General features: G+C 29.3%; 2 protein-coding genes across 2 annotated transcripts in view; both read left to right on the plus strand.

Moving 5' to 3' along the window:
• Positions 1 to 124: 124 nt before the first annotated feature.
• LOC122269315 (carboxypeptidase inhibitor SmCI-like) lies at positions 125 to 9,856 on the plus strand. The gene is made up of 5 exons (XM_071179087.1): positions 125 to 134; positions 1,596 to 1,766; positions 2,527 to 2,697; positions 5,380 to 5,556; positions 7,541 to 9,856. Exons 1-5 carry the CDS (start codon positions 125 to 127, stop codon positions 7,768 to 7,770), a joined length of 759 nt encoding a protein of 252 aa, XP_071035188.1. The 3' UTR covers positions 7,771 to 9,856.
• Positions 9,857 to 14,635: 4,779 nt separating this feature from the next.
• Positions 14,636 to 14,962, plus strand: part of LOC107440509 (papilin) — a 29,933-nt gene continuing 29,606 nt past the window's right edge. Inside the window, exon 1 of the mRNA XM_071179088.1 lies at positions 14,636 to 14,748. Within this exon, the coding sequence (XP_071035189.1) occupies positions 14,697 to 14,748 (52 nt within the window). The 5' untranslated portion in view covers positions 14,636 to 14,696. The remainder of the gene's footprint in view (positions 14,749 to 14,962) is intronic.

Here is a 14,962-nt window from a genome sequence, read left to right on the forward strand (position 1 = left end):
GCCAGAACACTGCCCAGCTCAAGGTAAACATATATCAAGGTTTTAATAAAAAAACGCCTTTTTATATAAACCCAATATTTAACTTAAGGAGTTCATAAATATGAGTTTTAATGAGTTCATAAATATGAGTTTTAGTGAGTTCATAAATATAAGCTTTAATGAGTTCATAAATATGAGAATAAAGATAATAGTCATAATGCTATGATTGTATGAAAAATAGTTTTATATCTTGGAATATAGTCTATGTAGCCGTTTACTTGCACAAAATCTAAATGTTTAACTTCGTTTTACTTTAACACCAGTACTTCTTCTTCTTCTTCAGCTCTACAGCCTGCTGCAGAACAAGGCTGTCTCGTCCATCGGAAATTATCAATCGCCACATTTCTTTAATGGTTAAACCCAATTTCATGCAACGTTTTCTCAACTGTATCACGTCATCTTGGGTTTAGTCTATCTTTCCTCCTTTTTTCTTCACAGTTTTAAAATGTCCCTTTATTGTTGGACTTTAATTGTATTTGTAGATAAATCCATGCCATCTTAATTGATATATTTTCACAATATTATACCTTTATAGTTCTCACAATATTTGGTTCGTTGAATTAGGTGTAAAATTTGTTACTATAACGGATCCTCTGGACATAATTTTCTTTGATTGCACTAACTATTTTTAATAATTATTTTTCGTTCGAATATTAATAACATATTTTCTTCATCTTTGTTCAGAATTCGCTTCTATACATAATTATTGGTTTTACTAAAGTTTTATAAAGACCACTAGTACAATATTGTTAAATACGAGTTGGATAGACATGTTTACAAATCGAGTTTTGTTGTTAAGTAGAACAAATGTTTGTGGCAAAATATCGAACGAAGTTAATTAATTTTGTATATTTAATGAGATAATCAAACTAAAGTAATTTTCAGGTAGGACTATTAAAAATCTTTTAAATTTGTTCCGAAAACATGTTATTGCTTAACAATTAAATTGAGCCTATTTTTTTGAAGTTGCTGAATATATTGTGAATTGCCTTTGTGAAACTATTGAAGAGTTAAAAGCTCATGCAAACAGGTGAACATAAGAAATTTGCATGAAATTGTTAAAAGTTTTGTAAATTGTGTTCGAAAAATTTTCGATGGATTTATATCTGCAAAGATCTAATAGCACTTGAAGCAATTATTTTTTTATAAACACTGGTTGTTAGGTATTTTTATTAGCTTTTTATATTTAAAATGCGTTTTAAAGCTCTTTTAATAATTTAAGCCTAGAGTTCAATTTTTATTTATTGCAAATTCCCATTTTAAAATAAGCCACCTTCCGAAATAAAAATTCTGTCGAGTAGTAAAATTACTTAAAAAAAGAAAAGAAATACAATATTAAAATGTAATCAAAATGTAATATAAAAATAAAAAGTCCTTTTTAATCAAAAAAAGTAGTAATCTGTTAAGCTAGAAATCTGTTATGTCTCGTGAAATTTTCTCATGCAATTTATGAGTAGATCAAATAAATCCACAAGACATTATTTAAAACTTTGCAGCATTTTTTAAATAATCAGATCGAAATATTTTATTCTCATTAAAAATATCTTAATATTTAGCCGTTGAAAAATCATGCAGTGGTGAAGCTGAACCTGGTGTGTGCAAAGGTCACTTCCCATCTTGGTATTTCGATACCAAATCTGGCATCTGCAAACGATTCATTTATGGAGGATGCGGAGGTAACGGTAACAGATACGCCACTGAGCAGGAATGCTTACAAACTTGCACTGGTACGGGATTTTCTTCAATTTTGACGTGAATTGTTGTTTATATGAAATTTTGAGAAATTAAATGTTATATAATATTTTACAATTTTATTATACAAATTTTCATTGTTGTTTTTATCGAACCTTATTTTTACAGAAGACCTTTTCTATTCGGGTTCGTATTTTGAGGTCCATACCCTCGAAGGGCTTCGTACCTGGAACCGTAAAAGTTCGATATTTAATCTGACAGATTAAGGCGAAAATTTTAGATGATATAAGGCCAAAATTTGCGAAGGGGAAGTCAAAGTAAATAATTTATTGAGATTACTAAATTACTAATATAATGTTGCAAAATTTTTATTTAACATTTAAAACTTTCATGAAGATTTTTTATTCTTAATAATTGAAGAAAGCGGATTTTTACATATTTGTTTACTTTGGAAGTTGTAAAAAGGCATAAGAAAATTTAATGAGTATGATGGCTCCTTTCCGCTAAAGAGTCCAAGTCCGGTCTTGCACTTTTCGGAACTCTGTTTGAACCCACCGCAACCCAAATGGGTACTTCTAGTATTGCTTGTATTGTGTAAATGTACAAAGATTGCTACCTTATATTGATACGGTTGTAATAAGTTCTTACAGCATCTAGCACGAATTATGTTAAGATTCTAATAGAAGAAAATTATTTATTTATATTTAGTGACTTTTTTAATAAAAATGTCCTAATACAATTTTATTGTTGAAAAGAATTTTATTTTATTCATATTATTAATATCTCATAAATTAGCCATTGAAAAGTCATGCAGTGGGGAACCTGAAACTGACGTGTGTGATGCTTACTTTCCTTCTTGGTATTACGAAAGCAAATCTGGCAGTTGCAAACGATTCGTTTATGGAGGATGCGGAGGTAATGGTAACCGATACGACACTGAAGAGGAATGCTTACAAACTTGTTCTGGTAATTTTTCTTTTTAAATTTGACTGCTAATAATTTTTAAAATATATCTCGAGTATTGATAAATTTTCTAAATTTTACTGTTTCTGATCATACATACTTACGATCATACACACTTAACTTGCGAACTTAGAATAGTTTTCCTTAAAACAATGTTTTACATACATTCTGCAAGAAAAGGTTTTTTGTTTTCAACCAAATTACTTTATATTTTAACTACGTATGACAAGGTATTATCTTGAACTTACTTAAAATGGTGTTTTATTCAAAATGATTATTATTACACTGGGTGGCAAAATAACTGTTTCAGTCTTCAATCGAATAAATTAAAATTTTAACAATGTATATGCAGAACAAACTTATACAAACTTAAAACGGTGTTTATTAAAACGATGATCAATGTTTTTATGATTAAGGTGTAGAATCGGAAGCCCATGGTTTGGAGATAGTTTTGAGTTTTGGAGTTTTGAGTTTTCGTTTACCATTTCAGTGATGTCAGCTTCGGGTTAACGCAACTTTCGTCTACCATTATGCGATTAGCTCTTGGTTTAATGTCATATTTATTGATATATTTTAATATCGATAAATATAAGTTATGACCTCTTTCATCGTCGCATGTTATATGACTTCATAAGTTTTCTTCTGAAATGTTTAAAATTTTAAAAATGCGAATATTGTAACCATTCCAATATTTGTCTCAGATAAGGTATATTTTTGAAGCTGTAGTTTCTACTTTCAATTAATTGAATCACTAGTTTTGACACTTATGTCATTTTTTCGCAATATGCTGCCATTTTGTAAAAATTATTTAAAAAAGGAAATATTTCATTTAAAGAAAACTACATAAAGATATATTAAACTATCAGAGCACTTGAATGAAAATTGAAGTTATCATGTTAACATTAGTGAATGTTTTCATTGATATGTACTATGTCATTAACTGCATGCTCATGTTTAGCTTCAAAAGTTTTCTATAAAAATAATTTAAATATAGTTCAGTTCTAGATGTCACTTGTAGTTCTACGCTTCTAGAAGTCACTTTTGGTTCTATACTTATAGCCCCTTAAGGACTTCGTAAGTGATGTTTTGCACTTTTCAAGAGGGAGACGATGACACTATTTTATTGAATATGATTGAATGAAATATTATAGTGTTTATGTTACTGCTAAAGTTCGGAAAATGTTATAAATGCACATCTAATATGCAGTTTAACCATGCTAATCCAGTAAAGTGCGGAATCGAGAGTTTTTCGTTGTTTGTTAGGTAATTCAAGCATTAGCGGTTTCTAAATCGCTAAGCTCAAAAGTTTGCTTATCTCATTTTGTCAACTAATTTTTTGGTTGTTTTATTGTTCTCAATAACTTTATTCCTTAGACATTGAAAACAAATATATTACAATATGTTAAGTTCCTCAATTGTAATAATATTTTAAACCGTTTTATTGCTTGTATTGTAGTTTTTGAGGTAATTGGTAATTCATACTTTCATTTAATGGGTTCAATTGTAGTTAATTTATTATTTAAGTAATGAAAAATAAATGAATACATCTTGTTAATTTACTCATTCAGAAACGTTGCTGTTATTCCAATAAAGATATTATTTTCACCTTAACGAGAGGATAGTAGGTAATGTATAAACTATCTAGGTAGTTCGCAGATTGGCAGTTCGCAGAAATAAAAGAAAATTGGTACTTTAACAGATCCATTTAATTATTCTGCTTATTAGCTAGATCAGCAGTAGAATAACTGATTTCTATATTTAAGGGTCATAAACTGTTAGAAATTTCTAGGTAAAAATGGTTAAATAGCAATTTATTTCATTTTTATTTCACCCTATTTAACCAGAACAATCAAACAACCATAAAAAAGAAGATATTAACACTGTTGAGCTAAAGAAAAAAAAATGCTTATTGTTTTTACTTAATACGGTTTATCAACCGGAATTCTATCTGCACCAACTAGGTAAACATTATAAATCTATTTTGTTCTGTGCTGTTGGACACATACTGTAGCTGAGAGGGCTAATCGGTCAATCTCATGACCGACAGAACAAGGGTTCGAATCTCAGCATAGACACCACAATATTTCCTCAATTTGTTCAATGCGTATAGATGTTCCACTGTCCTGCATTTTTCAATCTTTGACCCTGGATTATTAGAATGCGAAACTATCATTCTCGCATAAATGACGCAGCCACTATAGATCTCTAATGTCTGTTTAAGTTTTAAACTTATTGTTTAGAAACAGTGCTTGCTGTAAATGGTTACAAAACCTTATAGTTTTGCATTCAAGGATTTTTAACCGAACCAATTGCAAACAATTTCAAAACTGTAAAGGTAAAAAATGCTCTTAACTATAAATTTTATGGCTAACAGGACAGACAAACTGCTGCTGGTTATTTCAACGTAATTTCAGGATGAAAATTCTAACAGTATTGATTTGCTTATGGTGTTGATCCTTTTACCTATTCTTGTATCATCCTGTGTCTTTTAAATAAAATCTGTGTTATATTTATGCAAGAATTGAAATTTCTAAAGTAGTAATTGCCCAAATTTATGTAACGAAAAATGAACGCTAACAATAGAATAACTTAGCATAATAATATGTATTTTTTATTATACAATTTATACATTTACTTAAAATAAACAAGCCTTTTTGAAATAGCATGCTAATTCTATTGCTCTAGCCTCAACCAATTTGGGTGTATGCTTCTTGACCGCTGAAAGAGGTCCGTGCTATGGTTTATTCCATCGATATGCTTTCGACAGGAGAACTGGTCAATGCAAAGAATTCATCTACGGTGGATGCGGTGGCAACGGAAACAACTTCATTACTCTTGAAGAGTGCGAAAATACTTGTCTAGGTAACTTTTCATTTTATCATCAACAACAAAATTTTTTTAATGCCAATATAAGAGAGGATCATCTCGTATGGATTAAAGACGTATTGATAAATTCATTATTATGAGTTAGATTTTTGAAAATAATTAGAATTAGATTGTTATACACAGTCTAGTCACATTAATTTGACCACCACCTACTTTCTACGTCAACGCGAAATAACCAATCACAGAAAGCAGGTGGCAGCACATTACAGTGGAGTGTATATAAAGGATGTCCTAGGGCATCGGAGAGCACTTCAATTGTTGACATAATGCAGAAACGTAGCGATTTATCCATGAAAGCCATGATTATTGGCTTTCGGGATAAGGGTGGAAGCATTTCGGAAATGGCTAATTTTGTGAACTGGTCGCCCGCCGCCGTGGTATAAGTATACCGTGCATGGCAGAATGGCACTATTCAAAATCAGCGGCGTGGCACATGTGGTGCACCACGGACTATAGATGACAGAGGCGAACGAAGGCTACGGAGATGGGTTTGGACGAATAGACGTGCAACTGTTGAGCAATTGACAGCCCAGATGAACCAAGGGGCTCCCAAGAGTAAACCTAATTGACTCTCTTCCTGCACGTCTCACAGCGGTTCGCTCTGCCAAAGGTGGTTATTCTGGCTTTTGACAGGTGGTTACATTATTGTGACTGGACTGTGTATTTTCTTTAATACATATATTACCATACTGATTCAAAAAAAGTTTTCTAAATAATTTTAGCTTAGGAAGTAAGAGTTTTTTTTTTTTTGGAAAAAAAATTTTTTTTTTTGAAAAATTCTGGAAAATAACTTATCATAACATTGTTTGGAAATAACTATCCAAACAATGTTTTATGATTAATTATGGATTGACTAAATATAATGCTCAACTTGTCTAAATATTTAAAATGATACTTGTCACAAACTTAACGAAGCCATACAGAACATCTTTTTACCTCTATGAAATCGAGGTGTTTTTTTCCGCTGATAACGCTAGTTCCGATTGATTTGAAATATGGCTTATCATATGCTGAATATTTGCTGAATTTCTTAATAGTTACATTTTAATTACCTAGAACCTAATATTTTGAATAAATTTTATAGCAAACTTAGTATTCATAAAAGCTCTACAACAAATGGCTTTAATGAATGAAAAGCAATGAAGTTCCAATTTTTTAATTAAAGATTAACAATTTTATTTATGTGTAAGGCGATACTACACTGTAAAAAATTCCTGATCCAATTACAGGGTGCGTAGCCAAGTTATTCAACAAAAAATAAGCACCTTTTAAGAACTCGAAAAATATTTTTAAGCACTCTAAAAAAATATCATAGTTAGACAGGGTTGGAAAGTTTTTGATAATTGATGGTTTTACCCGTCATGTCAAAAAAAAAAAAAATCTTTTGGCATTGTTTTAGACAATTATCAAAAATCATGTAAAATGAATGGCGTTTTCATACGCTAGGGACGCCGAAATAGATTGGGGTTAAATTAATTGTGAAAACATTGAATAGAATAATGTGAACTGTGTCTTTTTGCAGAATTCGTAGCTAAAATCAACATAGTAAGGGGAAAATCTCATTTTGAAAAAGGGTAAAATAAGTACCTTTAAAAAACGAAAATAAGAACCTTTAAGCACTTTTTTAAAACGCTACGCACCCTGAATTATGACAAAAAGCACCAGAACTCAGGCTGCCGGTACTTTTTGTAATAATTTTCTCCTTAAAATTTCAAGGAAAAAAAATTGATATGCTGTAATTTTTACCGTAACATTTATTGCAAAATCACTGTAATTAAATAAATGTTACTGTAAAGTATAGGGTATAAAATTTTAGGATAAAAATAAATTTTATGGTAAAATACATTTTACCGATGAGTCAGTCAGGGTGTTAGTAGTTTTTATCCGTAGTTTGATCATGAAATTTTTTTAAAAGTGCACTGTTTTATATTAACGACTTATTTTACATTTTCTATCTCAGTTCAAAGAGCCTTAGATCGCCCAGATTGTGACAAGAAGGCTGACCCCGGTTTCTGTTCTGCTTACATCCCCCGTTATTATTACGACCAAGAAGAGGGTATGTGCAAGAAGTTCATCTACGGTGGTTGTGGAGGAAACCGAAACAACTTCGCCACTGAAGATGAATGCAACAACAAATGTGGACGCAATGACATCATAGTTATTTTATTATTCTCCCAGATAGCAATGTAAGGTTAATTTTAATGTCATCAACACCGTTCATTACAATGTCCAATAAGGTTTGTAAATGACTAGCAAATAAACCACGGAAGCTTTAAACAATGTTAAATTTAACTATGCCAGTTATCGCGCTATGAGCTTCGCAGAAAGCCTGCATAAACAACCTTTTTATATGGAGATTGAATGTGCTTTCTCTAAACAAGGGTTGAAAAACCCTCTGAAATCGAAGATTAATCCTCGTTTGCAAATCAAGAAAGAAAAGCGTTCTCAAACCGAGGATAAATTCCCTTCTCAAGGTTTATTTTAGGTCTTATAACCATAATTAAAACAAGGTTTAATTGCGCAAGTTTTTATATAATTTTTTAACAATTTAAAAGTGAAGGTTAGTCTGATCATTAAGTTTTCAACACAATCAAAATGCTGCAATTGAGAGCTTGGGCAAAGCTAGAATGATAAAAAGAAGGCAAAAACTAGGCCTCATTTATTATCTTTTATGTACAGGTTTACAGTACCTGTTTATAAAAGCTAAGAAATGAGATTTTTTGTGAAGGTTCTTACATGCTTTTATTCAGTCTTTAAGGAAATCAGTTTGGCATACTAATATTTCTACTAAATTTAAAAAGAAGGATAAAATAGTTAACTTTTCTACCAACTGAAGAAAAATGAAAATGCAACGATTGCCTGCTATCTAGGCCGTAATTATGTGTCGTCAATGTTATAATTTGTTTAAGAAAGTTTTTCTCTTGGATACAAAATGATTGTTACTTCTAGTCTTATTGTGGGCATAAAATTCGGAAAGGGAATAGTTTCTCTTTCATCAAGAGAAAATGCAAGAAAGAAAGTTTTGACAGTGTTTATGTTTTATTCTAAGCTTTTATTGTAGAAAAAATATATATTACCTGAGTATTTGAATAAATACCTATTTTGTAATGTTTTTGAAGTGAAAAAAAAGAAAGTACATGGAGTAATAAGGAATGTAATTAAAACGAACTTGCTGCTGAAAATAATTACTTTGGATTTTTTAATTATCATAATGATGCATTATAAATTACATATAATACATCCTAAAATATTTTTTAAAAAACTTTTCGATTATATTTAAGTTTTATTTCTTTAAAAATAATAAATTAAACGACTTTTTAAAATATTAGTTAAGAGAAAGTTAAAAATAAATAATAAACGATTTTTATATTGATATTTATTCTTAAACACATGTAAAATAATTAAAAGAAAAAGTTGAGTTTGATAAAAAATTTAATTTAATAAGACAAAAAAAAAATCTGCTTTTCAGGTTTTGTTATAGGACAAGCAAAAAATTGTGAAAAGTTAGTTAAAAAAAATCGGATTTGAATTGGTATATAAACCAAACACCAAATGCAAAGTATAAGCTATGCAATACCTCATACTCTGCATTTGTTGCAAATAAAGACAATGTAATAAAAAAGCTTTCTGTATTGCATTATTAAGGAAATTTTTCGAACTATCTGTTGTTGCATGAAACAGCGCATTTTTGAGAAAAATATACTATTTTTATCATTGATTTATGTTTCAACAGTTATTCATGACTGTTAGGTAAAATTTTGCATATTTTTCACTTGCACCCTCTATGCTATTAATGAATATGGCGCAAAACGTAAATAAGAAGGGAAACCACAATTTTTGTGAATATGAAGAGTGCTTTTGATCTAAGTTTTTAATATTTAAAATTACTTTCACTCTGTATAATGAGCTCTTATTTTGAACAAATGAAGAATTATTCATAGATTTCGATCTAGAGGGTAAAATCTAGCCAAATTGTTTATTTTTTAAGAAAGTTTAGTAATTAAAAAACATTTAAGTTAAAAGTTTTAAAATGTTTAAGTTATTTGTTTGTTTTAAAGCTCAGATAATTCTTTACGGCATGATTGTATATACAGTCTGAAATATATAGCTTTAACTTCCACTTTTAACTTTAAAAAATTTTTTTAATTGGCGTAAGAACTTCAGAAAACACTGTTTAGAAAAGGTTAAATGACCAATCATTTTATCGACTTCACATTTTCTATCAAATTCTTACAGTTTCCTGTTTGTAATGCAAAACTTTCTAAAAAACAGTTGTTTAGATTGACATGATAGGTTTTTCTTTTACTTCAGCTTTGGTAGCCCCCAAGGTTGAGTTGTGCGAGCAAGAGAAAAAGACTGGACCTTGCCGAGGATACTTCCCTAGATACTACTACAACAAGCAGACCGGAGAATGTGAAAAGTTCATTTATGGAGGTTGTAGAGGAAATGACAACAACTTCTCCTCACAGGACAACTGCGAACAAGTTTGCAAAGGTGTGTACTTGAACTTGTTTTAATTAAACTAAGCTATTGTCTAAACATTAAGGTGAATTATTTAAAAAAAATTTATTAATGCGTTCCGTACCACCACTTAACATGTATTTTTTTAATTACATATTAAGGGGTATCACTGATCTTTTATTATAATTATCGCTAAGTTTTTTTTCTTCATAATTTAACTATTATCTTTGTAGTGTGCCAACCACTACAAAAATACAATTTCTATTCATTAGTATATGAAATATGTTGTGACATAATGTCGCAATCAGGGATAACACAGTCAGGTAAAAACATAAACAAACAAATATAGTCATCAGTTCTTTAAAAAAAATAGTTATTTATTATTAATTATTATTTATTTTTTTATTTATAATTACTGACAAAAAGCAGTTAGTGATTGAATCAGAAGTATTAGTAAATTGAATCAGAATGAGCCGCGAAGAATTGGGCCTACCCAAGAAGGTGGAAAAGGGCAATGATGATAGAGGAGCCAGTCAGGGGGACAGAAAAATCAGTAATACGACTCAAACGATGTCTTGACGATTTTTATAGTAATGGAGAATGGCCTTAGGCTGTCTCCCGCACTTAGGGTCATCTGGGTCGTAGTTAGAGAAAGACCAAATAAGGGGATTGGAGTGTCCAGTGCTCTTAAGAAAATACTTAAGAGATCTATTTTTGTATAAGTCAAGAAGATTAGGCGTACAGATGTCATTACGGATATTTTTGTTCCTGAAGCGGAGGGTTTTGTTATAAACACTCTGCAAGAGTTTAAGATTTGTCTTTGCAGCCCCTTATATATATATATANATCTTATATATATATAATTGAAAAATAATGGCGAAAATCTTTCTCTTTGCTCCTTTCACAATATTTTTTACCATAACTTACATGCAAAAAACAACCTGAACCGCGAAAACAGTTAGAGATTGGATTTTAGCCTTACATGCAAATTGTATTAAAAAAATATCGAAAGTAAAGATTTTTTTACCACTTAAATCAAATAAATCAGACAGAGAAAAAGCATTAATTCTGTATATAATCGGCGATATTAATGTTTTTTGATTTAAAAAAAGGAAAAAAAAAAAACTCATTACCAAAGATAAAAATAAGTAGGCCTACACGCCTATTTATTAAGTAGAGAACTCGTGTCTTAATGAATCAAGGGCCACTTGCAAATGTCAGACTGTCTGAGGTATGTCTGAAGCAACCGTTCTCAAGAGAGTTCATTCCGTTTGATAATAGATGAGGATTAGCCATGGTTGGATTTATTACCCATCCGAAAAGTAATGATTCTGCTGAAAAAGAAATAGAATTTTATTTGAAAATTAATAAACATAACTCCAGAAAGTGTTTTCTGAGATTAAAAAAAAACGTTCGCTTATTTGCTCTTTTCGAAAAACTCGCTATATACACGGAGAAGATAAATTCTGGTAAAATTACCGTACAGTATGGGGATGAAATTTCTGGCAAAAATGCCCCATAATTCGGGTAAATAAAAACAAAAATATACGGTATTTTAACTACTCATTTGGAAATTATTCCGTTCATGTGTAACAGTTTACCGAAAATTTGGGTTTGCGAAATTTGGGTTTACAAAATGAGAAACAGTGAAGTAAATAAAACCGAATATATGGTCTCTATGACATGCTTCTAAGGTATCATGATAAAATTACCAAATTTTACTACATTTGTCAAATTTTTTCATGCATTGAAAAACAAAAAATTTCCTGTTAATTTTATTAAAATTATTACCAAAGTGCTTCTGTAAAAAACAACCAGGCTTACCATAAAAATCATTTATTTAGTTCAATTTACTTTTTAGTTTTGTATTTTTTACTAAATGTGTTGTAACAAAAACTATAATTTTGAAAATCTGAATTTCCGGTAAAGCGGACGGAATAATCTACGAAATGAATGGTTTAAATACCATATATTTTGGTTTTATTCCCAGAATTATGTTTTCTTTTATAATAAATATCATTACAATACAGCAATTTTATCAGAATTTATTTCTCCATGTACTAATTCTAATTTAATTTGGCATTTATTTATTTTGTATTTCATTATTTCTTAAGTTCGAGTCCAAATTTTTGTAAAAGAGTGTTTTGGAAAAAAAAGAAAGAAAAAGTTATCACTTTAAATGATAAATTCTGTATCAGTTTCTTTCAGTTAATAACTGTAAATTATCGAATAATACGATCATGCACGTTTACATTCATTTAAAAAAAATTCTAAATAAGAAAAGTCCCGTAATGGACTGATCTTAAAGACACGGTTCCCAGTAGAGCACCGAAGTCAGGCATGGCTGACTGCCATCAGTAAGCGGGTGGGTGACCAGCCTGCATGGGGACCGAGGGAGTGCGGTATCGGTCCTCGTTAAACTGTTCTACCGTAAAGTGCTTGACTTCGCTTGCAGGTCGTCGGGTTACCAAAGTGACGAAGCCATCTCCTCTGCAGAGGATCAAAATTGTTATGGCATGTCCGCGGATTATCCACAGGGATGTTTTCCAGGCCGTCGATAATAGCCCATTATGCAGCTCTAATGTGACGTAAATGAAAAGCCCATCTAAATAAGAAAAACATTATTCTTAAAATTATTCTAAATTTAAATTTACAAATGAAATATGTAACAATAATTTAAAACATTTAAAAAAAGAAATCGAAATTTTTGAACGATTATTTGGATTGTTGGGCTCTCATATGAATGAACAAAAAAGTTATTTAGAATATCATGCTGAGTTAAATGTGCGAAAATATAAATTTTTTATAAAAATATGATCGCTCATAGCTTTTTTTTTCTTAATTTTTAATTTCATTACTTGTTTGAGTAAAAAAAATGTCATGGAATGTCTTGAATACAGGAAATTATTCTTAAGTTTAAAGATATATTTTGTTTTAATTTTAAATTGTTTTTATAAAAAAAATAATTCAGTTCGTTTTAAATATTATGACCAACAATTGAGTAAATGCCATGCGGCAAACAAAATTGCTCTCTGTCTGTGCTTATGTTTATAACTTCAACAGATTAGCCCAAACAATTTTTTGTTGTTGTCTCCTGCCTCATAAACAAAGAAATTTTTTTAAATGTTTTTGAAGGAAAGGAAAGTTAGGAAAAGTCTCAAAAGACAAGTAAGCTGAAATAATAGCTATTATTTTTGGAATTAGTGCCTTTCCAAATTTATTTGCGATCAAATGACAGCTCTGTTAGTTAGGATATCGTTAAAATGATTCCCATATCATCCCTAATTAATTTTATATTCATTCGAGTGCTCAAGTTTCCAATAAATTTCCTGAATTTCTGAAACGACATTCTAGCAAGTTAGCAGGAATAACTATTTTAGAAATTAGTACTTCTCGAAAATCATTAGCTGTCCACTGGCTGCTCTATAGTCAACATGATTTCCATATTCAAGTATTCAAAAATTTACTCAAGTACTCAATCTTAAATTGAGTACATAAGTTCCTTGAATAGGAAATGACATCTTGGCATTAAATAAGAACTAATTTCAGTTTAACTGATAGCACAAAAATTCTTCCCGAGAATAATTTTTGAATGTAACATCTGGAGATAAGATTAAAAGGAAATCAATGTCAGACGCGTGACATTGTATTAAAGGACAAATAAAATAAGATAGGGAGAAGAATTAAGATATATCAATTAGTTTTCAATAACTTCAGAAAACATTTGAAAAAAAAATATCATATTTTATACGAAAAATTTTAAATTGATTTTACTAATTACAAACAGAATATAGCAATAAAAGATAGCAAAAATAATTTCAATAAAAATAATCTAAATAAATTTTATTTATTTTAAAACAATAGAATTACAATAGAATTTTCTAAAATTTTAACATTTAAAAGTGCTATTATAAAACATATTTATTATATGCATAGAACTTTAGTAAGGCCTAATTAAGTTTGCATGTTCAATTGCTTAAGCATTTACAACTTACTTTTAGATTTAACGTTTATAAAATGTTTATATATCTATATATTGGTATTTAACTGCAATAAACCTATTCAGGTTTGTACATTAATTTTAAAAATCGATTATATATTTTTTTAAGCAAAATGTGATAAATTTATAAATTTGTTTAATAAAATTCACCCAGAAAAAAACACTTCTTCTGTTAATTCTAAGTGTATTCCATACCAAATGCAAATTATACCTACACTTTGGTTCAAAATTTACTATTTTTACAAAAAGTTACTTATTTTTAAAAATTACAATCCTACAAACACTTAAATGATTTTCTAGAAATCATATGCAATTGAATATTTGTCAACAATTTATCTGCCCAAAGATTTAAAAATTGAGAGAGCTTTAATACTTCGTATGATAATTGCTGCACTTATGATATATATATTTTTTTAAATCACTAATTGTGTAACTTAAGTACTTGTAATTTTAACAAATATTTTAAAAGAAAAAAATCAGTTGTAAAATTTTTAAGTAGCAAATATTATTTTTAATCTACTGAAATCAAGAATAAATGTCGATACTATTTGTGTGGGAAAATGAACAGATAAGCAAATTTTTGAAAGCTATATAAAGCAATAAGCTTTATTGTCTCTCCTTTTAGAAATAATCTAGAATTCACTCAAGTACAATCATGCAAATTCTTGTTCTTTTCAGCCTGGTGGCTGGCTCTCTAGCCCAAATAGGTAATTCTTTTATCCACATAATATAATATAATATAATATAATATAATATAGTATAATATAATGTAGTATAATAAAATATGATATAATATAGTATAATATAATGTAGTATAATAAAATATGATATAATATAGTATAATATAATGTAGTATAATAAAATATGATATAATATAGTATAATATAATGTAGTATAATAAAATATGATATAATATAGTAT

This window comes from Parasteatoda tepidariorum, chromosome 3 (assembly GCF_043381705.1).
Source record: "Parasteatoda tepidariorum isolate YZ-2023 chromosome 3, CAS_Ptep_4.0, whole genome shotgun sequence".
Lineage (NCBI taxonomy): Eukaryota > Metazoa > Arthropoda > Arachnida > Araneae > Theridiidae > Parasteatoda > Parasteatoda tepidariorum.

Excerpts from the sequence above, each read along its gene's own strand:
- LOC122269315 (XM_071179087.1), top strand. Across the intron at positions 2,698-5,379 it reads ATGCTTACAAACTTGTTCTG|CCTCAACCAATTTGGGTGTA; the intron begins GTAATTTTTCTT and ends CTATTGCTCTAG. Across the intron at positions 5,557-7,540 it reads GTGCGAAAATACTTGTCTAG|TTCAAAGAGCCTTAGATCGC; the intron begins GTAACTTTTCAT and ends TTTCTATCTCAG.